General features: G+C 46.4%; 1 protein-coding gene across 20 annotated transcripts in view; it reads left to right on the top strand.

Annotated features, from left to right (window-relative positions):
* Positions 1–27,776, top strand: part of LOC140483251 (nesprin-1-like) — a 585,321-nt gene that overhangs the window by 555,650 nt on the left and 1,895 nt on the right. For 19 of the 20 annotated variants that reach the window (XM_072581374.1, XM_072581386.1, XM_072581377.1 and 16 more), the window contains 7 exons: positions 663–789; positions 5,002–5,213; positions 7,779–7,979; positions 8,338–8,466; positions 15,757–15,969; positions 17,579–17,671; positions 20,512–20,570. In XM_072581374.1, the coding sequence (XP_072437475.1) occupies positions 663–789; positions 5,002–5,213; positions 7,779–7,979; positions 8,338–8,466; positions 15,757–15,969; positions 17,579–17,671; positions 20,512–20,570 (1,034 nt within the window). The remainder of the gene's footprint in view (positions 1–662; positions 790–5,001; positions 5,214–7,778; positions 7,980–8,337; positions 8,467–15,756; positions 15,970–17,578; positions 17,672–20,511; positions 20,571–27,776) is intronic. The other variant, XM_072581381.1, reaches the window with a different exon arrangement.

Raw genomic sequence — 27,776 nt, 5'->3', positions numbered from 1 at the left:
GTGGTACTGGAAAAGCACAGTAGGTCAGGCAGCATCCTCGGAGCAAAGAATCAACGTTTCAGGCAAAAGCCCTTCATCAGGAATAAGGCTGGGAGTCTCCAATGGAGTCCCATTGAACTGAGTAAAGATGGTGCGTTCTGTTCCCTGAAAGACATGAGTGAATCATTTCAGTTTTTAATGGCAGCCAACATGGTGGTCATTTTTAATGATATTGGCATTTTCAGAACAAAAACTTTGAATTACCTTTTGATTCCATGAATTTGTGGGTTTTGAGTAATTCCCTTCGATTCTCTAAAATTCGAAAGGAGCTCATTTTGCTCATTTCTGTTCCATTCTGGTAGTTGTGGATGTGGGTATAAACAACAGGTTTGAAGGACTGACTGGTCTCCTCCTGTCCCCCTGCCCCATTATGCAAAGTGGAAGGAGGGGGGAATATCGGAAATCTGCAACATGTTCTTTCCAAAACGATGGTTTCACTGGGTAACCAGGTGCTAAACTGGGTCCAGTCCACATGCTCTGGTTCTGTTGGCATCGGTTTGTTCTCTGCGCAAATTAATTGGTTGGCCATCACCTCCACCAGCAGGAGGTGCGGTGTCTATGCTCCTGCCCCCAAGTCCTGCACCTTCTCAACCCCCCCCCCATCCCACTGTTCTGTTCCTCAGATGAAGCTGCTGTCGGAATGCCGTGGTAGCATTGAAACTGTGAAAAGGGTGGGGCATAAACTCAAAGAGGAGGAAGACAAGCTCTCCGGCTTAATTAACCTGACGAGCACAGAGTCACAGACTTCAGGTGAGTGAATGCTAATCTGATAAATTAAAATGGATTAAATTGTTTAGGACTACATTCACTGGAGTTTAGAAGGATAAGGGGGGTGCAGAGGGAAACCTGTACAGTTCTAAAAGGGTAGATGCAGGAAGGATGTTCCTGATGAACTGAGGAGCCCAGAAACATGGGTCACGGTCTAAGGAGAGGGTCTGCGTCGTGTGTGACTATATTGAGGAGAAATTTCTTCACCCAGAGAGTGGCGAGCCTGTGGAATTCTCTGTCGTGCAAGGCATTTGAGGCCGAAACATTCAATATTTTTGAGAAGGAGGTAGATATGGTTCTTAGGGCTGAAGGGATCAAAGTGTACGGGGGGAGAAAGAAGGAAGAGGGGACTGAGTTGGATGATCAGCCATGACCATATTGAATGGCAGAGCAAGCTCAAAGGGCCAAATGGTCTACCCCTGCTTCAATTTTCTACGTTCCTGTGATGTCTGTCCAACATTACAGTATATCTCTGATTTCAGAGTCAATGCAGAAACAACACCTTGCTGCAATTCTAGATTAGATTCCCTACAGTGTGGAAACAGGCCCTTCGGCCCAACCAGTCCACACCGACCCTCCGAAGCGTAACCCACCCAGGCCTATTTCCCCTCTGACTAATGCACCTAACACTACGGGCAATTTAGCGTGGCCAATTCACCTGACCTGCACGTCTTTGGACTGCGGGAGGAAACCGGAGCACCCGGAGAAAATCCGCACAGACACGGGGAGAATGTGTAAACTCCCCACAGACAGTCGCCCGGGGCTGGAATCGAGCCTGGGACCCTGATGCTGTGAGTCAGCAGTGCTAACCACTGAGCCACCCTGCCACCCTTTGTTGAGACAATACCTGAAATACAGTGTGCAAATTGTAACGATGAATATATACTTGATTTGGAGACAGTTCGGCCAAGATTCGTTCGATTGGTCCCTGAGTAAAGCTGTTGTTAAATCCATTCCTGGAGTCTTTATCACATGACTTGCCCCCATGTTGCAGCCAATAGTTGGCCAACATGGCCATTCTTATAACGTGCTGCCTTCCTACACCAGCTGGAGGACAGGAATACCCATGATGTTTGACTATCCATCAAACAGTCTTTCATTTCCCCCAATTTCACTATTTTTATGTCAAAGAGAATCACAAAACAAAATCTAGATTTATTTTAACATCACTCTGGATTTTTCTCCATGGTGACAGTGTTGTGGAGAATAATTTTGAATTTCTGAAACGTCCTGGTAAATCATGGAATGAAGGGGGCTACCCATTGACGGGTGATTGTGCGCATTGGGCCGACACTGTGGAGTTTGGAAGGATAAGAGGCAATTGGATTGAAGCGTGCATGGTTCTGAAGGGGCTGGGCAGAATGGATACTGAGATTCTGTTTTCGCTGGAATCTAAAATATGGGGCTGGGGGTGGGGGTGGGGGGAGGGGGTGGCACATTGTCTGGATTTGAGGCTGGTCATTTACATTGGAGGTGGGAGAAATGACTTCAGTCAAGGGATTATGATTTGTTGCAATTCTCTGCTTCAGAGACTTGTGGATGCTCCATGACTGAAGACATTTAGGGTTAGGATGCACAGGATTCGAGTCTCTCAGGGAATCGAGGGAGATGGGGAGAGGGTGATGAGTGGTTGAGGATGAGGCAGGAGGTTGGCAATGATTGAATAAAATGGCAGAGCAGGCTGGAGACGCCATTTGAGCAGCGACTCCTCCGATCTCTCCAGATAAAGCGGGGTAAATGTTTGGTGCTGAGGAGAAACTTTTTTGAGTTCTGGTTCCAGGCCCAAAGGTTTCCACTACAAAAGGGTTTCCTCTCTGGGTCCGTCGTAAATGAACCAATGAAGCGTGATTACTGAGATTAGGCGAAACTGAGTACTGCAGATGCTAGAGATCAGAGTCAAGATTAGAGTGGTGCTGGAAAAGTACAGCAGGTCAGGCAGCATCCGAGGAGCAGGAAAATCAATGTTTCGGGCAAAACAATACAGTGCTATCAGTGTCTCACATGAATACTAGGATGCTTGCTGGAGGATCAATGTGACAGACCTTAAAGAAAAGTTCAGAACATTTCTGATTTACAACCGGGTAGTTAGTGAGCTTTGCAAAATCAAGACACATTACATTCCTGTCTAGTCTCTTCTTTAATCAACTATGAGGTGTAACAATATATAGAGCCCACAGCACACCAACAGGTCATTAGGCCCACCCAGTCTCTGACAGCATTAATGCTACACTGGACCCTCCATTACTCTGCTTCACCGTGACCTGTCAGCAGTCTCTTGGAACTGAACCACTTACTGGTTCTGTTTGAATATTGTTGATACCAAAGCTGGCGTTCCCGAATTGTTCGATTACCTGAAAGTGGCCTCAAACAAAGAGGTGATGGGGCTGAGTCGATGGGCTGAATGTCTGTCCTCAGCGTGTTTGTACAGCAGCATTACTTGGGCAATAGTATTTCCCTGTTTAAAGAATGGGGTGGGGGATACTGAATGTAAACTGCCGAGATGAAGCAATCAGGCAATATGACCGGAACACTCCGCAGATGTCAACAGGAAGTTTCAGGCTGGCTTCCGAAAAGAGGCTATTTTCAGCTCTCGGGTCCTTTGAGAATTCCCTGTGTGATCGTGGCAGGAATGAGGGAGTGAGAACTGCAACGGTCACATAGCTGCTGGAGAGGGTGGGCCTTCAACATGGCCAGAATTTGACTGAGGGAATGTATATTCGAAAGGGATGGGACAGGGATGTGGTCTTTAAGGGTGTTTTGCCATATGCATGTTTTGCATTATTGTCAACTCATCAGAGTACAACTGGGCTTGACCAGGTGCCTGGCTCAGTGTTCCCTTGAGCTCCGTCTCCATTTGCTGTTCCAGTTCTGTTTGATGTGGGAACTGACGAGTGGGCTGTAGACTCTGTCCTCGCACTAAAATACCAGGGGCTGAGGCACTCAGTAAGTTTCACAACTGCCCTGTCCTCGCCAGTCCATGGCCCCCTCTGACTGATAATTCCGGTCACATTGTTGTATCTATTGTCCACCTCCACCACTGATGCAGGCTGGCAGCATTGTCTACCATCTACAAGGTGGACAGGAGCAACTCCCCGAAGGTCCCTTTTGACCGCACCTTCCAAAATCATGCCTGCCACTGAGAAGGGCAAATGCATTGGAAGACCACCATCTCTAGGTTCCTCTCCAAGCTGCACAGTACCCCACCTGGAATTACTTCACTGTTTATACACTGGGTGAAAACCCCTTTCTGAACAGCACTGTGGCTACCCCTGCTGCAGTGATTCAAGAAAGCACCTTGCTATCAGCACCCTGAGGTCTACTAGGGAGAGGTAACACACAGTCAGTGATGCTCAGGTCCCTATGAAAGAATAGAAGTTTAGACAGTGACAGTTATTGGAAGGACAGAAAAGAGTTACTAGGATGTTACCTGGACTGGAAGGTTTGAGTTAAAAGGAGAGGTCAGATCAGCTGGGACTTTTTTTTTTCCCTGGAGCATAGGAGACAGCGGGATGACCATGCAGAGCTCTATAATATCATGAGAGTCAGTGATAAGTTAGATAACCAACAGCTTTCCCCCTATGGTAGGCATAAGGAAGGGAATAGATTTAAGAGGGGAGAGATACAAAAGGGTCCTGAAAGACAATTTTTTTTTTCACACAGAGGCTGGTGAGGGCCTGGAATGGGCTGCCAGTGGTGGAGGTAAATGCAGTTCCCTCATTTGAGGAATATTTGGACAGGTACAGTATGGAGGGATATGCACCAGGCATCTGCAGACCTCACTGTCTCCATGGAGGGATATGCTTCAGGCAAAATGGGGCCAGTTTAGTTGTGAAAACTAGGCGGCGTTGACAAGTTGGGCCAAAGGGCCTGTTTCCATGCTGTAAACCTCTATAACCATATGCTTGACCACTGCCAAATCAGCAAGCAGCCTGGTATTCATCTCAACTCAGTGTATGATCATGAAAGCAGTAGGACCCTGCTCCCATCTCCAAATTGGTGCTCTGTGAGACTGAACACTTCCGATTATATCACGTCATATTATTACATTACACAGAGGTTACTTAAACATACAGCTGTAAGGATGATATTGCGTGTTAGTATGCCTTGCACAAATCCTGCGGATGATAGATCAGAACGCTGAGCTGGTAGCTCTGACCTCACTTGTTACAGTTCTGTCTTGTTTCCCCTGGGCAGGTGTGATTGAACGCTGGGAGTTAATCCAAGCCCAGGCTCTTAACAAGGAGCTGAGAATGAAGCAGAACCTTCAACAGTGGCAGCAGTTCAACTCTGACCTGGACAGCATCTGGCAGTGGCTAAGTGAGACTGAGGAAGAGCTGGAGCACCTCAGCAAATTGGACATCAGCACAGATATCCAGACCATAGAGCTGCGTATTAAAAAGCTCAAAGTAAGTCCAAAGACCACCTCTGTTGAACAGAAAACTGTCCGGTTTACCTGTATTCGAGGATCTGCATTAAAGTATTCAAGAGCTGAGACAGTCTGCAAGTCTCAGACTTACCCTGTCTTCCTCAGCCCATAGCTCACTCTAATTTTGAAGTGATATATGAGGTGGAATGTTCCTAACAGAGAGAACATACAACATGGCAAAGATTAATGATAAATTGGAGGATTAAACAAGTTCTTTAAGCCAACAAAAGATTTGCTAAAAACACAGAAAATTAGCTGTGAGGACAAACGAGATAGTAACATGAAAATGGACAGTAAGAGCTTCTTTAAAAATGGACAAAGAAAGAGGCCATAGTGGATAGAAGCCTGGTGAAATAACAATGGGGACCAGCAAACGACTGAAGAGTTGAATAAATATGTTACATTAGTCTTCATGGGAGACGACATTAATAACATTCAAAATGCCTGAGTAATTGAGGGACGAAAGGAGGGGAGGAAATAAACACAATAACTATCGCTCCAGAAAAGTTACTAATTAATGGGGCTAAAGGCAAGAAATAGTTCCGGGGTAGTGGATGTACAGGGCATAATCTTCCAAGAAGTCTTGGCTTCTGGGAAGATCCCAGAGGATTGGAAAACTGCCAGTTGTAATCTCAAGAAGTGAGGGAGACACGGAACAGGTAACTGTAGGCCAGTTAAATGTCCATTATTCAGGAAATGTTAGAGTCTGTTATAAAGAACGTAATAGCAGAGCATTTAGAAATATATCAAGCAGAATCATGAAGCATTTCATCACTAATATGCATAAGGAATTGAAATTGAAGGGATATTCAGAGTTCCTACTGTCAATGTCAGGTTTATTGATTAAGCCTTTTAACCCCAGCTTTTGTGAGTTGCATTTACAACAGAGTTGAGTGATGAAGGGCTTATGCCCAAAACATCGATTCTCCTGCTCCTCGGATGCTGCCTGACCGACTGTGCTTTTCCAGCACCACACTCTTCGACTCTGATCTCCAGCATCTGCAGTCCTCACTTTCTCCCAGTTTCTCAAGTGCTTCCGCTTACCTCAGTTAGAACTTCAAACTTCTGCTCTAAAATACTTAAATTATGAACTAGATTTTCACAACAGTACAGACGACACATCACCTGATTACTGCAAAATACAGCCAGGATTCAGTAATTAAGTGTTCCAGCTAATTTTATTGCAAGGTTTTTGTCAGCAATTTCACTTCAGAGGAGTTCAGTGGACAGCAGTCGGAAGAGTTGATGTTTTGGAGAGGCAAAGCCAAGGTGCTTATCCCTCCCTTTCCATTGACGGGGGTGGGGGGGAGGTGGGTGGAGATAAAACGGCCAAGTAATGCATGAACATGGTTATTTCCATTTTCAGCAGTGGTAAATTGGATTTATTATCGCAGTTTCAATGAAAGTTAGGCACAGGGTATTTCAAAAAGATATAATTGATAAAACGGATGCTCAACCAAGGAAAGAATTACTGGTGGGTTGACCAAACATTGAGACAGAGGGCTTGGCTTGGCAGCTGCAGATCACAAATCTGAAACATTCCAGCACCACCTCTGGTGGGAGGATGTAACTACAATGTGACATAATTGCATTCTATTTTTTCCTTCTCTTTTCTTTAGAGTCAGTGCCCTAAACTGAGGAGACTCTAAATCTCCTGGTTATATTTTGTCTCTTTTTTAAAAAAAATTTCCCCCACACTACCGCCTAACAACAGTAGTTTTCCCCCCAGCACCCATGGTGTGTGTGTGCAGGTGTGAGACACAGTGAGAGACACAAGGTGCACAAATCTTTATTCAATTTCTACCACCAGGAAGAAAGGAGACACCTAAGTGGCCAGTGACAAGCACTGCCCTTCTCAGAGGGCAATGCTGCATGATCAAACAGTGAGGGGGAGGGCAGGGATCAAATCAAAATAGAGTTGGAGGGGGAAATAATACACTCTCCTCCCTGCGGTGCCCACATCTCCCTGAACAACTCCAGGGTGTTGGTGGGTTAAGCCAGGGACACCCACGCTCTCATAATTGTATTCTACTATAAATGTTGACATGCTATAATTATAGTGATTGGAGCGAGTTCAGCAAGGTGCATCTCATGGAATATGAGCTCTCTGATTAACCTGGTCCAATCAGGGAGCAGAAGCAGTTGAGTTAGGGGTACTGTTCACTCTAGGAGCTGGCTTTGAGCTCGCTGGGTCAATGTACAATGTACATGTAAATAAAGGGTGAGATACCAGCCTCTGTGGAGTTACTTCAGTAATGGTGCAAGATGAAAGAGAAAACAGAATCATACAGCATGGAAACAGACCCTTCCTTCAGTTCAACTCATGTGTGGTTGTTGCATTTTTTAAGACGTGATGGATATATATTTTATTCCAGTTTTGTGCTGCGTGATTCAATGACTCTGTGTCAGTCGTGAGAGGAACTTGGGCTATTGGAACCAGATTGGACCATGGGATGCTTGCATCCCCATTCGTTCAGTAGTGTGATGAAGGTGACTGTTCAGCCTCCTGCGCTAGAGATGAATGTTATCCTTCTGTATGTTTCAGGAGTTACAAAAGGCCGTTGACAACCGCAAAGCCATCATCTTGTCCATAAACTTATGCAGCGCTGAGTTCACCCAGTCAGACACGAGTGACGTGCTGGAACTCCGTGAGCGCTTGAGTCAGATGAACAAACGGTGGGACCAGGTTGGCAGCATGCTGGAGGCTTGGCGTCACACCCTTCAGGATGCCCTCATGCAGTGCCACGTGAGTAATGCTGCAGGGGCCTTGCTCTTTCGGTTTTTGAACTAAAGAGCTGATCATCAGTACCTGAGGCTTTGATTGCAGGCAGAGTGTTGGCCAGGGACAGACTGCTCCTGTTTGTCTTCAAACAGTGGGTTAGTTTTTACATTCACCTTCGGTGGTAGACCTTCGGTTTGACACCTCGCCAGAAGGCAGCCCCACTGACAGTACTGCACCCCCTCATTAGAGTGTTACCTTGTGCTTGACTCCCAGACTCCAGTGTATCTCCAGTCGGGTGAGACGGGCACTGTGGTGGGTGTTTGGAATGGGCAGATCCGCTGGAGCCCACCTGATGTTGCCTTTCCCCGTTCCATGTCCGCAGGATTTCCATGAGATGAGCCATGGCCTACTGCTCTGGCTGGAGAACATAGACAGAAGGAGGAATGAAATTCTCCCCCTTGACTCCAATCTGGACTCTGACACGCTGCAGGACCATCACAAGACGTTGCTGGTGAGAGCCACGTTATTCTGTCATTGTTCTTTGTGGAGCCATTTGACTCCATTGTGTCCGTATTACTGCAGGAAGTGAGTGAGGAGAGAGACTGATGTTAGTGGTTTGAAGGGACAGGGACAATGCCAAGTAAAATGGAGCTTCCTCAAGTCCTTCACCTGAAACACAGAAGGAACTGCATTTGGGTATCTCATAACCACCCAACACGGGACGGTAACGTTCTTCATAACTTAATCTTTTTGTAAATCCTTTCTCCTCTGGTGTCAATCCTGTCCTCCTTCACCCCCCCCTCCCCCTCCCCCTCCCCCTCCCCCTCCCCCTCCCCCTCCCCCTCCCCCTCCCCCTCCCCCTCCCCCTCCCTCTCCCTCTCCCTCTCCCCCTCCCTCTCCCTCTCCCTCTCCCTCTCCCTCTCCCCCTCCCCCTCCCTTTCCCATAGAGGTCATGTCCCCCCCAATCCCATAGCGATCAGGAGTGAGATCACAGCTGAAGGCCTTGCCCTCATTGCTGTCATCTGCCCACTGCCTTCTCGCTGCTGTGACCACGTACAGCACTGCACCGGGGAGCAGCAAAACTGACACAGACGTAGGATCGAACCTGGAACAAGGATTTGTACAAAAGTCACTGAGAGCTGCGTTTTTTAATTCACTGGCATTGTCATCAGATGTACACCAGATGGCACTGTTTCTCACTGTGTGGGAAATAGAATGTGGGTTCAGGATCCTCTCATTCTGACACCAGCTCAGTCCCTCCTGCAGATATTCCCCACCCTTTCTCACTGACCTGGGTACTTTTCGCCTCTTGGTATATGGCTTATGCTATCTGCTCATCTCCTCCTCTCTCTGATTCTCTTCCTCCATCCTCCTTTCCCCTCTGACTCTCTCTTATTTTTCTCTACCATCCTCTTTGACTCTTTCTCTCTCTCTCTCTCTGTCTCACACATCTCACTCTCTCGCATTCATTCTCTCTCTCTCTCACACTCCCTCTCTCTCCTGTTCCAAGGGAGGCAGTGGTTTGAGAGGAGTGGGAGGTCAGTGGGGGAGAGAGAGCTGTCAGGGCTGGTTGGAAGTGTTATAAGGAAGGGAGGTGGTGAAGGGTAGGATGAGTGTGATGACTAGGGGAGGACTGAGTGTTTGGGAGAGGGACTGAAAGGATGGGAAGGAGGATGTAAAGGGGGGATGGAGGGAGGGGAGGAGTGGATGAGATGGACACGCAGTTCCTGTGAGCTGGTTTAATAATCACCTCACTGTGTTCACAATCGAGCAGGTGCTGATGTTGTAAATCAGGATTTTGTTTAGAGTTACGAGGTGAGTCACGTTTACTCCCACAGTCAATAAACTGGCTGCTTTTCAACATCTCCCTGTTACTTCCTGCCAGCAACTATAAATGCTGCATCCACGTCAGTAAAATCCATCAACTTTATCACTTTGACCTCCTACCATTTAATTTGAACTTGTGAAGTAATTTGGGTGTGTTACTATTGAACAATTGGTACTAGTTGGTAACTTAATTGTAGGGAAAACCAGATGCCACTGCTGATCATTAAGCATTTGTTTAGACATTAAGTACAATAGTGAAGGACATAAACAGGTTACCAAGGCTGACATTCCAGTGAGGGAGTGGTGCACTATCAAAGCTGCCATCTTTCAGAGGAGACATTAAGACACCATCTGACCTTTTGTGACAGAGATGGAAAGTCCTCATGGCATTCCCTTTAAAGAAGAGCAGGTGAATTTCCTCACTGCGAGTTCACGCATTCTGTATATCTGCCCTTGAACCCCACCCCTCCAATCGCAACAAGGCCAGAACTCTCCCGGTCCTCACCTTCCACCCCACCAATCTCCGGATAGATCGCATCACCCTCCTGCCATCTACAGTCAGACCCCACCACCAGAGATATATTTCCCTCCCCGCCCTGTTCAGCATTCCGCGGAGATCATTCACTCCGCGACTTCCTCGTTAGGTCCACGTCCCCCCTCACACCAACCCACCCTCCACTCCTGGCACCTTCCCTTGCCACCACAAGAGGTGGAAAACCTGCACCCACACCTCCCCCCTCACACCTCCCCCCCCACACCTCCCCCCCCCACACCTCCCCCCCCCACACCTCCCCCCCCCCACACCTCCCCCCCAACACCTCCCCCCACACCTCCCCCCATACCTCCGTCCAAGGCCCCAAAGGATCCTCCCAAACCCGACAGAGATTTTCCTGCACATCCACACACCTCATCTACTGTGTCCGTTGCTCTCGATGTGATCTCCTCTGCACTGGGGAGACAGGATGCCAACTTGTGGAACGTTTCAGAGAACATCTCCAGGACAACAATCCCATTGCCCTGTGGCCAAAAACTTCAACACCCCTTCCTGCTCTGCCAAGGACATGCAAGCCCTGGGCTGCCTCCACTGCCAAATTCTAGCCACCTGGAGGAAGAACACTTCATCTTCCACCTCCCACCACACAGAATCAATGTGGATTTCACCAATTTCCTCATCTCCCCTTGCTCCCCCACCTCATCCCAGATCCAACCCTCCAATGCAGCACCACCCTCTTGAACTGAACTGTCCTACCTGTCCATCTTCCTTCCCACCTCTCCGTTCCACCCTCCCCCTGACCTATCCCCATAACCTCCCACCTTTATTTACCTATCACATTCCCAGCTACCTTCCCCCCCCCGGCCTCACCCTCTCCCATTTATCTATTGGGCCCCTTGTGGCCACACCCCTGCCCCCCCCCTCCCCCCTCCACATTCCTGATGAAAGGGCTTATGCTTGAAACATCGACTCTCCTGCTCCTCGGTTGCTGCCTGACTGGCTGTGCTTTTCCAGCGCCACACGTTTTGACTCAACTTTCTCTGCATTTACCTCCTGACGAACACTGATAAAAAAGACTATGCTTGATCGCTTTTACAATGTGTGATCATACTGAGCTCCGATTGGCTGTAGCATAGTGATGTGCAGCACAGCACACAGTATTCAGACTTCAAACACATCAGTTTACTCTAAAGCTCTATGGATGTCAGTGTTATATATGTGGGGTGTGGCCATTGTTTAATAGCTTGTACCTGATCTGCACCTTGCTGATTTATATTCTGAGTTTAATTTTAAATCTGAGGTGGTGCATCTGAATGGGAATATGAGTAGTAGGGGTTTAGAGGGATATGGGCCAAATGCTGGCAAAAGGGACTAAATTAGGTTGGGATATCTGGTCGGCATGGATAAGGTGGACTGAAGGGTCTGTTTCCATGCTGTACATCTCTGTAATGCTCTAGTGCTCTCCTAACCAAACTCATCCACAGAGAAATTTTAACTCCGTCTCTCTCTCTCTCTCTGTGCCTATTAATAGAATAGATTCCCTACAGTGCGGAAACAGGCCATTCGGCCCAACAAGTCCACACCAACCCTCTGAAGAGCATCCCATCCAAATCCATTCCTCTACATTTACCCCTAACCTACACATCCCTGAACACTACGGGCAATTTAGCATGGCCAGTTCACCTAACCTGCACATCCTTGGACTGTGGGAGGGAACTGGAGCACCCGGAGGAAACCCACACAGACACAGGGAGAATGTGCAAACTCCACACAGACAGTCGCCTGAGGCTGGAATCGAACCTGGGTCCCTGGCGCTGTGAGGCAGCTGTGCCACCCATAAAAGCATGGTTATGGACCCACAGCTCTCTGCCTTGACTTTAAAAGTAAATTGAGCTGCTCTCTGTTATAAAATGCAGCAATGCATAATGTGCAGTATCCACAAACTTTGTTCTCATGATGAACTGCTGAGTCAGAAGGTCATGAGTGTTTTCTTTATGGTCAATTATTGCCCCATAACATTGAGATCAGTGCTCCAAGCTGTCATTCAAACACAGGAATTAGCAGCAGTGGCAGGCCACTCAACTCATCGAGTCTGTTCTATCATTCAGTAAGATTAAGGCGAATCTGATTATTAAGAATCCAGCTACCCCTTCCTTAAAAAGTTCCCAACTCTGCTTCCACTGCCTTTTGAGGACAAGCTTCAAAGACTCATGACCCGCTGTGAGAAATGTTTTCCCCTTATAACGGTCACCCTGCCATCTTAAAAGGGCGGGGCGGTGACCGTTTCTTTTTCAACAGTGAGCACTTGTTCAAATTTTCCTGCAAGAAAAGTCATCCTGTCAAGATCCCTCAGGATCTTCTGTGTTTCAATAACAAGTCATCTCTGACTATTGTAAACGTCAGCAAATGCAGGCAACCCATTGAGACAACCCACCTATTCCATGTTAAAAATCACACAACACCAGGTTATAGTCCAACAGGTTTAATTGGAAGCACACTAGCTTTCGGAGTGACACTCCTTCATCAGATGAAGGAGCGTCGCTCCGAAAGCTAGTGTGCTTCCAATTAAACCTGTTGGAGTATAACCTGGTGTTGTGATTTTTAACTTTGTACACCCCAGTCCAAGACCAGCATCTCCGAATCACACCTATTCTATGTGTTAGTACAGTAAACCTTTGCTGAACTCTTTCCAACATATTGACATCCGTTCTTAAATACTGTGTTCTGTACTCCAGATGTGATCTCGACATAGCCCTGTATCACTGAAACATAACCTCCCTACATTTATATTCAATTGTCCTTGGTATAAACAGTATCATTCTATTAGTTTTCTTGATTATTTGCTGTACCTACATACTAACCACGTGCAATTCATGCACAAGGACATTCAGAGCTCTCTGCATCTCAGAGCTGTACAAAGAGACCTTGGAGTACAGATTCGTAGCTCCTTGAAAGTGGAGTCGCAGGTAGATAGGATAGTGAAGAAGGCGTTTGGTATGCTTTCTTTTATTGGTCAGAGTATTGAGTACAGGAGTTGGGAGGTCACGCTGTGGCTGTACAGGACATTGGTTAGGCCACGTTTGGAATACTGTGTGCAATTCTGGTCTCCTTCCTATCGGAAAGATGTTGTGAAACTTGATAGGGTTTCAGAAAAGAGTTAAAAGGATGTTGCCAGGGTTGGAGGATTTGAGCTATAGGTTGAATAGGCTGGAGCTGTTTTCCCTGGAGCAAAGAGGCTTTATGGAGGTTTATAAAATCATGAGGGGTATGGATAGGATAAATAGACAAGGTCTTATCTCTGCGGTGGGGGTGTCCAGAACTAGAGGGCATAGGTTTAGGGTGAGAGGGGAAAGATATGAAAGAGATCTAAGGGGCAACTTATTCACACAGAGAGTGGTACGTGTATGGAATGAGCTGCCAGAGGAAGTGGTGGAGGCTGGTACAATTACAACATTTAAAAGGCATCTGGATGGGTTTATGAATAGGACGAGTTTGGAGGGATATGGGCCAAATGCTGGCAAGTGGGACTCGATGAGGTTGGGATATCTGACCAGCATGAATGAGTTGGACCGAATGGTCTGTTTCCATGCTGTACCTCTCTACGACTCTGCAATCTGTCCCCATTTATGCTTGCTCTGTTTTTTGTTAACGAGCCAATCTTCTATCAATGCCAATATATTACCCCTACACCATGAGCTCTTATCTTGCACAATAACCTTGGAGGGCCTGCCTTGTTAAGTGCCTTCTGGAATCCTGAGCACATTGCATCCAGCAGTTCCCCATTATCCTCAGTATACATTACTTCCTCAAAGAACTCCAACAAGATTGGTTAAACGTAATTTCACCTTTCACAAAACCACGTTGAGTATCTGGTTATCTGAAGTGCCCCCTCCCTGCTCTAACATCTTTATTAACAGCTTCTATCACCTTCCCTACAATCAGTGTAGGACAGCTGACCTGTCATTTCCTGCTTTCTGTCTCCAACCTTTTTGAATAAACAATTTACGTTTGCTAATTTCCATTCAAATGGAATTTTCCCTGAAGTAAAGACTTTTGAAAATGTAAAACCAACACAACAACAACCTCATTCGCTACTTTTGTTTTAATATGGCAGCCAGGTGAAGTCTGTCAGGTCCTATCAGCCCACAGCTGCCACCATTTCCCTGGTGACTGCAATTTTCTTGAATTCCTCTCTCCCTTCTATTTCCTAACTCTCAACTATTTCTGGGATGTTACCTATATCCTCCATAATGAAGCGCGATACAAAGTATACATTTAATTTATTAACCATCTCTTTCTTTTCCGATATCAATTCCCCAGATTCACTTTCTAGAGGAACAATGCTCATTTTGTTAACTCTCTCTTTGTAAAAGGTCTATTAAAAAAAACTCTTACTATCTGTTTTAATATTTCTTGCTATAGCTTTCTCCTGTACTTTATTTTTAATCTGTGTATTAATCTTCTAGTCATTAGTGATGTGTTTAATATTCTATCCAGTCTTCTGACCAGTTAACCATCTTTCTGTAACTGTACATTTTAAGTTTGATACTACCTTGTTAATTAACTGCAGACGTCAATATTGTAAAAAGCTCACAGTCAAAGTTTCTATATTTGAAAGAATGAAAGTCTTGCTTCCTTGAGTGGTGTTTGTGATTAAAGATTCCCTACAGTGTGGAAACAGGCCCTTCGGCCCAGCCAGTCCACACTGACTGTCCAAAGAGTAACCCACACAGACCTATTTTCCCTCTGACTAATGCACCTAACACTATGGGTAATTTAGCACGGCCAATTCACCTGACCTGCACATCTTTGTGACTGTGGGAGGAAACCGGAGCAAACCCACACAGACACAGGCAGAACATGCAAGCTCCACACAGACAGTCTCCCAAGGCTGGAATCAAACCTGGGACCCTGGTGCTGTGAGGCAGCAGTGCTAACCACTGAGCCACCATGCTGCCTTGTGATCTTGCAATGTCCTGTAACACTTTACAACCAGCGCACTACTTTTACAAGTGTAACCACTGCCATAATGCAGGGAAACCTGAGACCAATCTAGCACACAGCAAGATCCCACAAACAACAGAGTAATAAATGACCCGGTAATCTGTTTAGTGATGTCAATGGAGGGATAAATGTTGATCAGAACATTAGGGAGATCTCTAGTGTTTGAAACAGTGTTCTCAAGAGTGTAGACAGGGCCGTTAGTTACATCTCACCTGAAACACAGCATCTGTGACAGTGTAGTTTTACCTTGGGACCGCTCCGAGAATGTCGGAGTGGATTATATGTTCATGGTTCTGACTCCATGTCTTTGCACCTTAGAGGCAAGAGTACTTTTCCTGCCCAAAGTAAATGAAATGTGAGAGGCTCATTGTTTCTGTGCGTTTGGTAACCGTGAAGTAATCGACAATAAGAATTGCATTATGTCCCACAATGCTGGAGTTATACTGCAATGTGAATCTGTTCATTTGTACGTTGCAGCAAATCCGACGGGAGCTGCTGGAGTCGCAGCTGAAAGTCGCCTCGCTGCAGGATATGTCCAGCCAGCTATTGGTCAATGCAGAGGGCAGCGACTGTCTTGAAGCAAAGGAGAAGGTTCATGTCATTGGCAATCGTCTCAAGCTCCTCTTGAAAGAGGTCACCCAAGACCTGAAGGAGCTGGAGAGAATCTTGGACAACTGCGGCAGTCAAGTGGTATGTCAATAAATCCACAATCTGGGAAATCGGAGGGGCCCAATTCAACACAAGTGAACGCAATGCCATCTTCAGTGTCTAGCTGTCTTTCTGCTGGGTTAAGATGGCCAAGTGCTTTGTGTCTGTAATATTTGCCAGGTGTTTTGCAGTGTGATTTTTTTTTTCCCTATGTCTTATCCATAATCAAGCAAACTCTGTGTTGTATTTGTCAGGTCTATCAGTTTGTGTGTGGCACGTGCATGTCTGTGCTTGTGTTTGTGTGTTTGTCTATGCAAGTGTTTGTGTGTGTCACTCTGTTGTGTGCATGAGAGTGTGTGTAGTTATGTGTGCATGTGTGTGTGTGTGGCACTGTAACTGCATGTTTCATCTGATTCTGCAGCTTCAACACGAGTATCTTTAATATAAATCAGAGACCACATTATGTCAGTCCATCGTGCTCTGAGTCTTCCTGTTGTTATCACACCTGCTCTATACAGTGCTGGTGGAATCTCCATGGAGACAGGAAAGAAGTAATGGCATCTTTCCTGGGTCTGTCCCCTCAGTTTGGGGCAGCCTGGGAAGCCAGGAAACACAAGCACTCGATGCGGCTTCAAATGGTTTTGACATGAAGCTTCATCAGGTCGCGTCCAGAGTGGCCTCTTCACCAATAAACATGAAGATTTTGTTCCTAAATCCATCGACAGAAATACTAAGCACTTCTTCAAAGTGTACGCTCCTGTCGAGAGAGACAGCGACTTGGGCATTCTGTTGAGCAATGAGCAGGGAGACGCAGGAAGCAAAAAGGCCGCTTTGGAAAATGTAACGACTTTGGTATGTGCGCTAAATGTGAATTGCATACAGTGTTGAACACAAATTAATTATACAAGACATTGGTCCGGCTGCATTTAGAATACTGTGTACAGTTCTGGTCACCACATTACCAAAAGATTGTTGATGTTTTGGAGAGGGTGCAGAGAAGGTTTACGAGGATGTCGCCTGGTGTGGAAGATGCTAGCTATGAAGAGAGGTTGAGTAGGTTAGGTTTATTTTCATTAGAAGAAAGGATATTGAGGGGGGGCCTGATTGAGGTTTACAAAATCATGAAAGGTATTGACAGGGTGGATAGAGACAAGCTTTTTCCCAGGGTGAAGGATTCAATAACAAAAGGTCACGCTTTCAAGGTGAGAGGTGGAAAGTTTAAGGGGGATACACACGGCAAGTACTTCACACAGAGGGTGGTGGGCGTTTGGAACGCGTTGCCAGCAGAGGTGATAGAGGCAGGCACAGTAGATTCATTTAAGATGCATCTGGACAAATGCATGAGTGGGTGGGGAGCAGAGGGATACAGATGCTTAGGAATTGGACGACAGGTGTAGACAGTTGATTTGGATCGGCTCAGGCTTGGAGGGCCGAAGGGCCTGTTCCTGGGCTGTAAATTTTCTTTGTTCTCTTTTCTTTGTTCTTTGTTCTTCGCTACAAGGCTTAGCATAAGATGTCAAAAGCCTTTCACGTTCTTGGTTGTGTGTTTGCCTGGCAAGTACAGAACCCTGGCACGTGAAGAGTTGCTAATACTTCCATTTGTTTCTCCCCCAAAAGAAATCTGGTTTAAGGATCTCGTCTTCCTTTTCAGGACCTGGCGTCATGGTCTTCGGCTGACGACTTGGATTCCTCAGGCTCCCTCAGCCCTGTGTCTGGCGGAAGCCTGGCTGTTCGACCCAGACTGGTAATTCCCTTCCACCAATCTCTCTAAGCGACGTGGTAGGGCGGTAACAAATCTTTAGCCCTTGCATCTGACGGGCTGGCGCCATGAAACCATAACCGAGAGTCCCCTGGACAAGATGCACAGTCCCCTGCACCCCTCCATGCTCTCCTCCGCTTACCTCCACCTACCCCAAACCTCCGCCGCTCCCCTCCTCCTTACCCCCCTGCATGGAATTGAGAAAAATCGTGAATTTTACTTTGGTTAAGTGTTTCTTTTGACTGTTTGTTCTTTTATTAATTCGATTTTTCTGAGTCCTGAGCGATATGTTTATTGTTTGTGCCGATATTTCTGTCTCGTTAATCAGCCCTGGTTCTTTGAATTGATTTTTTTTTTCTCCGTTCACTAGTGGCAATTTTTCGAAAGGAATACTGGCTTTCCATCCCAGTTTTTACTGCATTCCCCCTCCACTGCAATCTCATTGTACACTCAGCAACATTGCGGCCAGCATTTAGTCACACTTTCATGTTGTGGAGCAGTCTGAAACCAAGAGCACACTTGCGTTGTGAATCATGTGTCCCACAATGTATAACCTATTGTCACTAAGGATGTCTAAGGGATAATGCATCACTCACTGTGGAGTCGTCACACATTTCATAGAATCCTACAGTATGGAAGCAGGCCATTCGGCCCATCTGAATCCATTTCAACCCTCTCTAGAGTGTTCCCCCCACCCTCTCTTCGTAAGCTTGCATTTCCCGTGGCTAATCCACCTAGCCTGCACGCCACAGACAATTCAGCCTGGCCAATCCACCTGACCTGCACAACTTTGGACAGTGGGAGGAAACCAGAGCACTCAGGGGAAACCCAGACAGACGTGGGGAGAATGTACTAACTCTACACAGACAGTCGCCCGAGGCTGGAATCGAACCTGGGTCCCTGGCACTGTCGGGCAGCAGTGCAAACCACTGAGCCCCAGCCCCAGTGCCTGGTCACTGCTCTCATTCCCTGATCTTCGCTTCCATGCAGGGCAGTACTTGCCAAACACTAACCTCATTTGAAAGCTTCAGACTGTGTGTGGTCGTAGAGTGAACATTTGGTGGGTACCATGAGTAGTTCAGCTGGGTGGGATGAAGGAGGAATAGTGGACTGGGGTGAGGATGATGATGGTGCAGGAGTCAACTAAATAGCAGACATTCGGCAGAAACAATCAGACACCTACTCTCCCAGACTGTTTATTTTCTTTTTGCCGCTGCAGTTCGGCCTAAGAGAGCTGTCCACTTGTTAGGCCATTTAAAGGGATCTCATGGCTCCCAGAACTTAGTCTGAGCTCCACAGCCACCATACGTATCCCTGCGCACTCGTCGGGCTGAAGTATTGGGCTGCCTACAGACTGGGTATACCGATGACCCGAGGGTAGAGGCACTTAAGCCCTGCCCACATCAGACAGTACGCAGGCAAACCCTGTCCGTTATTATCCCGACGGACGCATCTGAGGCTGGCAACAAATTCAGAGTGAAACAGAGAGAGCTGACAGCTACAGAAGACCTCGGGCACGTTGGTCTTGTCACTTTCACTCACTCTCTCAGGACTGTCTGCAGGGGCATCGTCCCTCCTCTCGTAGTTCGCCCCCTCGCCCAAGAGCTGGGTGAGAATCAATCCTCTCTGCCTGTGCCAACTGAACAGACCTGAACCATAGCTTTGGACAGTGGTCAGAATTGTTGTTGGTGTTCGTGAGACTGTAAGTGGGACATCCCACCTCCTGATCACTCAATGAGCCCTGTTCAACGTCCTGGATAACCGAGGGGCCTGATTTTGCATCTTGCACAGTGATGCTCGTACCTGAGCAACTAGCAGTGGGACAAGACCCAGAAGGACCACAGAGGAAATATAGGGGCAATTTGTTTAACTTTAGGAAGGGAGTCGACAGCAAATGTCCTTTCTCAGAATTGGGACTGGAGGTGCAGGCTAGAGCAGGGTCGGGTATTCCTTACACAATCAGGGGAATGACACAGCACAGATCAGGAGAGAAGTGCAGACAACTGAGACCAGGCACTGACTGAAGGAGAAAGCGAGGGCTCTGGATGCTGGAGATCAGAGTCAAAGAGTGTGGCACTGGAAAAGCACAGCAGGTCAGGCAGCATCTGAGGAGCAGGAGAATCGACGTTTCTGGCATGAGCCCTTCTTCAGGAATGTGGGGTTTTCCTGATGTAGAGCTTATGCTCAAAACGTCGACTCTCCTGCTCCTCAAATGCTGCCTGACCAGCTGTGCTTTTCCAGCATCGTGCTTTTTGACTCAGACACTGACTGAAGCCAGGGATTAAAAAAATCAACGTGCATTGAGTTATGGAGTCATCTGCTAGTTTGGTCCTACTTGTCCACGCAATCCATGTTCCCAAACTAAACCAGTCCTCCTTGGCTTGTGTTTGACCCATGACCCTCCAAACCCTCCCTATTCATGGACTTATCCAAATGTCTTCCAAGTGTCGTTGGGCTAGATGGAGCAGCCCTGTTCCTGCTTTGTTAATTTCATGTGATCATTTTCTGTAAGGAACTGACCCTTTGCAGTCGGAAGGGTTCAGGGGCTGGGGCATTAGGATTAAGGTAAGCACGGTGGCCTACTACAATAAACAAGCACCAGATCAAGGTCACACACCCACAGTCACACAGTCAAAACTCATGGACAACTGCATGCAAAACCACACTGCAGGAGGAACAGCCAGTTTCCTTGTTACCATTGGATATTAGTCGCCTCATCTGATTTTTTGCTGCACTTTTTTTTTGTGTTCTGTCATCAGTAGCTTGGTCTTTATTTGCTGGACTGAACATTCTCTTTCTTTACCCCCTTCGTTCATTCCAAACAGCCACGGGGCATATGTAGCCTCACCCAGCCTGGAGCCTCTGTCAGCAGCCCACACAGCAGGTACCTTGTTCTCCTGGTTTCTACAGTTTACCTCTAGAGCTCAGAGAGGATGATGGAAACTTCCAGGCAGCGTCAAGGATGCTAACCACCCAGGGGGCAGGATTGGCAGAACCTGTGCAGAATTTGTCGCTACAAAGCGCGATGTTCCCACCGGTCCAAGTTGTGTTAGCCCGACAGCAGGATCTGACTGTTGCTTATCACACTTGCCCTCGGGTTGGAACCATACGCTTTAATGTGTAAAATATAAAAGTCCCTGTAACAGTTCAAAATGTAAATGCAGAGCTGGGACGGCCAGTTGCTATAGAGACCCCTGCGTTGAACAGGGTTCCAAAATGTTCGCACACTGCATTTCGCAAATGCCGGTCATTTGAATCACTCCAGACTATGAGATAACGTGCAATCCCGATTCCAGATGGATAGTACAGCTGTAACTGCAGTCCAGCTGTATGTCCTGCCATATAACATCCCTCCTTTATAAGCTTCCATCATCTTCTTTGATCCCAGACTTTAAATGAAACTAGTTATTAGGTTATTTTTCCCAATATCGCAGTGCTTTATAGACTCTTCAGACACTTTTTTTTTTAATCTTCTGTTGCTTGAATGCTCTCCGTGCTGGTTAACAGGAAAAACCTCCTGGCTTTGCCTCTATCTGTTCTGCCTTGCACACCAGACAGCACTTGTAGCCCAACTCGGGCACGAGAGGGCAGAATTGCAGCTGCTTCCTACATCGAGCTCATTTCTAGTTGTGTCTCATCGCCCTGTATGTCTGACCCTTCAGTGTATTCCTGTAAATGTTGCTCAATCAGCCACTGCTCCCTGCTCCCCCCCTTCCCCACCGCCACTACCAACTGCTCAGCCTTTCCTACTCACCCCCGACACAAAATGCAAAGGGATTCCGAACGCAGCCGTGAAATACCAGTGTGACCAGGGAGTCCTGTAATTGACTAATCTCTGTACCAGCCTGTACTGCTTTGAGCGGCATTAACCCAACTTCGTTTATTAAAAGCAAAAGCGCCACAGGCTCTAAGTAATCTAGCAGCACTTCCAACTTGCTGTGCAGTTTGCATTCCAAAAGCTATTTCTAACTGTAAGGTCAGTGTGCTGCTGCCTAGTTTATTGTGTTGTTTCTTGTCTGTGTACAATATTCAATTTGTTACTTTGACAAGCACTGATATAAATCAGTTTTATTGAATAGAGGAATAAATCAAGTACACAGGCCTGACAGCTTGTGGTCAGTGTGCTTGGGTATTATAGATGTTTGATCTCAATCCTTCTGGGCTATCAGTATTTGTTCTCTGCTCAGAATGCTTTGTGTTTGATCTCACAATGCACAAAGCAACCACAACCTACGTTCAGGAATGAGGGGTCGAGACAGCATTGTTTCTGAAGTTTTGCCGAATGAATTTCACTAGTGAAGGAATAAGCATGCCCAAAGATGAAGGGAAGAGTAAAGGGGGCGAGTTACTACATGAGGAGGAGGGTGGGGGTCAAAGGTCATCTCCGGTAACCCCGAGTAGTCGAGGCTGCGTTTTCCTTTCTCGACTTTTGTTTTCAGGTCAGAGTATAAGCTGGAGCCGGGAGATTTGCTGTTGCGGAGTGTGGAGATTCTCCAGTGTTTACACAGTCAAATGACGGCTCAGGGCCAACCTTTCCCCACTTGGCCTGGCCAGTGGGTTCAGAGGGAGACCATTAACCTTTCCGCAACAGGAAGGGATTGAGACTCTGGGATGAGAGAGCGATCCGACCAGATGACTTGTGAATGTTTCCCCTAAACGGGAATCATCTCTGATTCGGTGAATCTTCCATGAGGGTAAAGAGGGAGATTCTGTCTGGAGCAATGTTTTCACCTTTCTCAGGACCTTTCCAGATGTTGGGTCCAATAATGATCACTCTCTGCTGATAAACCACTCATGAGGCATTGGTTTATAAAAAAAAATGGCCAGTCAATTTATTAACTTCAATCACAAACCAACTAAATGTTGCCTAGGAAATAACCCAATCAAACTTCTTTGCTATTAAGGTAATGTGATCCATCAAACCTTTCCCTTTAAGTATCATGCTAGCCAAATTGTATTCTTGTTAAGAAATCTCTTCTATTCCAGCAATGGCTACATTTCAGGAGTGTTACAATTAAGATATCTCAGTTTCAGTGGATTTGAAAGAGGTTTTAAATGAAGCATCAAGATGTTAGAGAACTTGGGGGAAAAAAAAACAGAGTATTCCCATAATATAGTCTTCTCTGGATGGGCATGTTTTTTTTTACACTGACAAAGCACTTGTAAGTTAAAGAAACTTCAAAAGGTTCTGATGTTTGTGGAGGAGATAACAGCCTAGCCCAAAATTCAGCGAATAATTTTCTACAAATCCAGCATTATCTTGTGAAATATTACGCTGGGAATATTGTGCCTTGTGTGCGGAGCTTGAGGAAGGTCACGACTTTGGTTGAAGTGAGAATTGTTCAGGCAGGAGGTAAGAGAGGCATTTTTAAACGAAAATATTCAAAGAGGGTGTTATTGCTGCTTCTGGCAAGCCACTTTCTCTGTGCATGATTTACATTCGGTGTGCAGTTAAACCCCGAAATAAATCTGGGATTTGTTTAAAAGGTGATGTAAGTCGAACTGAGACAAAGAGAAACGTTTTCTACCTGAGGTGGAGCTATGTTTGCTTTAAATGCTTAGTTTTAGTGAAACGACCTGTTAGTGGGTGATGAGGTACTGTTTGTTCCTGTTGTCTTTTATTAACTCCCATTATTAGTGTTTCTCAGACAGTCTGAGGTAATGTATAATGGGACTCTAGTAAAGGAACAGTGTGATGCTGTTTAATGCGCCATGACTTTTCAGCGCTGTAGTGGACTTTTGGAATGACTGGGAGAGGCGCCACCATGTGTACAATAAATCCTGGAGCACCTCTGCAGTTCTCATCACCCTCTGTTCAGCTTTATTGCCCTTCTAAAGGAAGATCTAGTCATTACAGCAGCAATCTGGTGTTATGCAGCAAGGTTTAACAGGATTATTTACGTGAACATTTGCAACAGATCACTTGTGGAAGTCCACCAGGTCTCTGTAATTATACTTGTGGATCACAATGAACCGAAGAGATTCAGATTAGAAGGTAGTTAATACAATCCTCCTGTGTTGTGGAGATTCAAGGCCCACTTCTTCAAAACAAATGTTTAGAATGCAGAATTGAAACCCCAGTGTATCCAAAGAAGGAAATGTTGAGATGACAGTGAGCCGAACTGAAAAGAGACAAAGAGTTGAACGGTGTACACCTTTTCCTAATGTGATCGGAGACCGTTCAGCCCCTCCAACCTATTTCATGATGTAATGCTGTTCACTCTCAGTGTTACTGTGGAAACAGGCACTTTTACGTAGAGGCTGTAAGTCTGATAATGATGATTACATCGTGAACGTTCAGTCCAACAGAGTAGGAATCTCTCCTACTCTTGTACACTTCATGTTGTAATGCCACGCTGGAGCACGGGAACATCCTCACTCTGGTCTGAAGCCAGACCAAAGGCTGTCGCAAGAGGGGATCACATCCAGCTCAGTTTGTAAAATACCTTTCACTAAAAAATATAAAGAGTAAGGAAGTCTTACTGCAACTGTACCAGGTGCTGGTGAGACCACATCTGGAGTCCTGTGAGCAGTTTTGGTCGGTTTATTGAAGGGAGAATATCATCTCTTTGGAGACAGTTCAGTTCATTCAGATGACCCTTGATAAGGGAGGATCATGAGCAAAGGCTAAACAGGTTGGGACACTACTCACTGGAGTTTCGAAGAATGAAAGGTGATCTCATTGAAACATATAAGATTCGTAAGGGGCTTGACAGGGTCAATGCTGAGAGGATATCTCCCCTCCTGGGAGAGTCTAGGAGCAGAGGGCATAGTCTCAGGATAAAGGAACACCAACTTAAGACTGAGATGAGGAGGAATTTCTTGTCTAAAAGGGTTATTCATCGTTGCAAGTCCTTGCCACAGTGAGCTGTGGGGGCAGAGACTTTGTGTATATTTAAGGCTGCAATCGACTCTCGATCAGTCGGGGAATCAAGAGTTACAGGGAAATGCAGGGAAGTGGATTGTGAGGATCAACCATGATCCGACTGAACAGCAGAGCAGCTTTGAGGGGCCGAATGGCCTGCCTGCTCCTGTTCCAATTTTTTATGGTCTAAAAGGTATATTTGCATTTATATAGTGCCTTTTATAAACCTGAGCCCATAACGCATTTCGTTATCAGTGGAGTGCTTTGGCTGTGTGGTGACTCGTCTTACAGAGAATGCAGCAGCCGATTTGAACAAAGCATGTTCCCACAGTGTGTTAATGAGCCGATAATTTGTTTTTTCAGTGGCATTGGTTGGGGGTAACCATCGTCTAGGACACAGGGTAGCCCTCTGATCCTCACCTTGTCCGTGGGGTGTTCTCAATTCTCCCGGAGAATTGGCAACCGTTGACCCTTCAGCCAACATTATTGAAAATATCGTGTACCGAGTGACTGTCCTGGTGCCGATTGTTGGGGTCTTTCTGTGTGCAAATTGGCTGCTGGGTTTCCTACATCACAGCAATGGCTCCCACCTCTGAAATGTTTCATTGTGACCCGACAAGCTCACAAAAGAGACTGCATAAATGCAAATCTGCCACTCCTAACAACGTGAGAGATGATAGATAGAGAACGAGAGTGAGGGTGAGAGGAAATCCCTAAATCGGAAGGCAAGAGTCAGAAATGGACTCAATTCAGAAAACTCGGCAATGGAGGACGGCTTTCTCTGTGGCTCTAGAACCAGTGGGATCTGAACAGGGAGCTGCCCGGGACTGTCAGAAATTGCTTTTGACCCTGAGATTTGGTGCTTGTTCAGACGACCTGCAGCACCGAATGGTGAAACGGGAGGCAACCAATTCTGTTTGAAGTGTTTCATCGATACTCTTGGTCCTGACACAGGAAAGAAAGAGGAAAACCAAGATGTTTCCCTTAATTGAATTCTTTAAGCTCGTCTTTGGACCAGGCCGAGCCCTGGTAGGTGATAAAGGTCCCAAAGCCACTGACCACACAATGTGCAGGGTAACCATCATGTTCCAGACAGTTGTCCCGCAGGGAGGTTCTGTTTATGGCAATCTGGGGCAGCATTGCTTTTGTTTTTAAAAATACACGTCGTCCAATAAATGGCCATTGAATCACAATCCCTGAAGTGTGGAAGCAGGCCATTCAGCTCATCGATTCCATTCCAACCCTCCAAAGAGCACTCCAGCCACACCCACCCTGTAACCTTGCATTCCCCATGGCACAACCCTGAACACAGTGGAGCAATTTAGCATGGCCAATCCACCTAACCCGCACGCCTTTGGACTGTGAGAGGAAATGGGAGGAAACTCATGCAGACACGAGGAAGATGTGCACACTCCACAGAGACAGTCACCCGAGGGTGGAATTGAACCGCTGAGCCACAATGCCATTGCTCTGTATGGATGTAGTGACTGACCCAGCTTGTTCCATGTGCAGGAGAGAGCAGAGTTAACATGCTATCTTGGTGACAAAATAACTGGTTGACATTTTTATTTTGAAGGGGTGAAGGTTATACACGATATGCTGGTATTTATGGTTAAGACTGACAGTTCAGAGGGTGCAAGTTTCTGCCAATCACAGCTGGCTGTGAAATTAAGTTCAATAAATAAATAAGAATTCCAGCACCCAGAAACTTCGGATAGGAGCCCTCCTGGTTCACTAATGCCCGCCATGGGAGGGAACTGTCTACCCCTTACCCAGTCTGGTGCACACACAACCACTGATGAAGGGCTTATGCCCGAAATGTTGATTCTTCTGCTCCTCAGATGCTGCCTGACCTGCTGTGCTTTTCCAACACCACACTCTTTGACTCTGATCTCCAGCATCTGCAGTCCTCACTTTCTCCCACACAAAACTGCAGTCCTACACTACAGTATTTATACTCCGAACCATTGGGAGTAGTCATTTGACCCATATAATCTGCATCATGGCTGATCTTCCACCTCAACACCATTTCCCCACACTGTACCCAGGTCCCTTTGATGTCTTTAATATCTTGAAATCCACTGATCCCTGGTCTGTACATATTCAATAATTGTACACCTCTCTATGGTAGAAGATTCGAAGATCCATCTCCCTTGAAGTGAAAAAATGCACCTTGCTCTAGACCCGGCAACCCCAGCCAGGGGTAGGTACCCTTTCTATATCTACGTTGTGGAACCCTGTAAGAATTCTGTATGTTTCACTGGGGAATCTTGGCTCAGTCTCTCTTCGGAGTACAGTCCCACCTATCCTGAACCTTTCCTTTATGCAGGTTTATCCTCCCTTGGGTAGGGAGCTAAGACAGCACACAGTACTCCAGGTCTGGTCTAACCAAGGCTTCCATTAACTGCATTTACTCCTGTATTTGAGTCCCCCAGCAATAAGGGACAACAATTTGCGGTCTTGATTGTTGTATGGTAACTTGAAGTGACTCATCAACAAGGCCACGCTATGCAAATTAACACTTCTCAACCCCTCTCCATTTAATAAATAATCTGCATCTCTGTTTCCCCCACTGAATCCATTCATTTTTACCTCGATAAATATGGATTCCCCACATTGAACGATTGAGAGACTTGCTTTGCGCCAGCCTACTGCGGGCATCTACGTAATTGCGTTAATTTGAATTAAGGAATTAATGTGAAAGATGTTCCTGAATTTCAATCAAAAGCATCCATGCAAAGTCATAGACCAAAGTTCAAAGTTTCTCAAACTGCAGACAGCTGGCATAGAGAGTCTGGGCTGAATGGCCCCCTTCTGTGCTGTTTGAGGTGAGATAGAGTAACTGCACTCTCATTTTGAGTCTGACACATACTGGGAGGGAAGAACTCTGTAATATTGCTAACATTATAGCATTCACCAGAGCATTGATGCAAACTGTCAGGCACTGTACCTGACTGTGAACTTCTTCTTTTCTGTCTTAAACAGAGAGACCTGGTGCCTTTAGTTGTCTTCATGGAGACTATTGTGAATTGCTGTATAATTGTGGGGAGAGTTCTCTCTACATCTGCTGGTATCTCTTAGTTGGCACTGTTCCTCCAATTGTACATATCAAACTAATAGCAGGGAAAGCGTAGTCAGTCCATCACAGCGATCCCACAAGCTGCGAACCAGGGGCATCCTATCCAAGCCACATTTCCCCTTTTTTCCCACTTGTCCAAAGTGCAC

The sequence above is a fragment of the Chiloscyllium punctatum genome, chromosome 11, assembly GCF_047496795.1.
Source record: "Chiloscyllium punctatum isolate Juve2018m chromosome 11, sChiPun1.3, whole genome shotgun sequence".
NCBI lineage: Eukaryota > Metazoa > Chordata > Chondrichthyes > Orectolobiformes > Hemiscylliidae > Chiloscyllium > Chiloscyllium punctatum.
The sequence above is the reverse complement of the archived record's forward strand: the minus strand, read 5'-3'. Positions and strand labels throughout refer to the sequence as shown.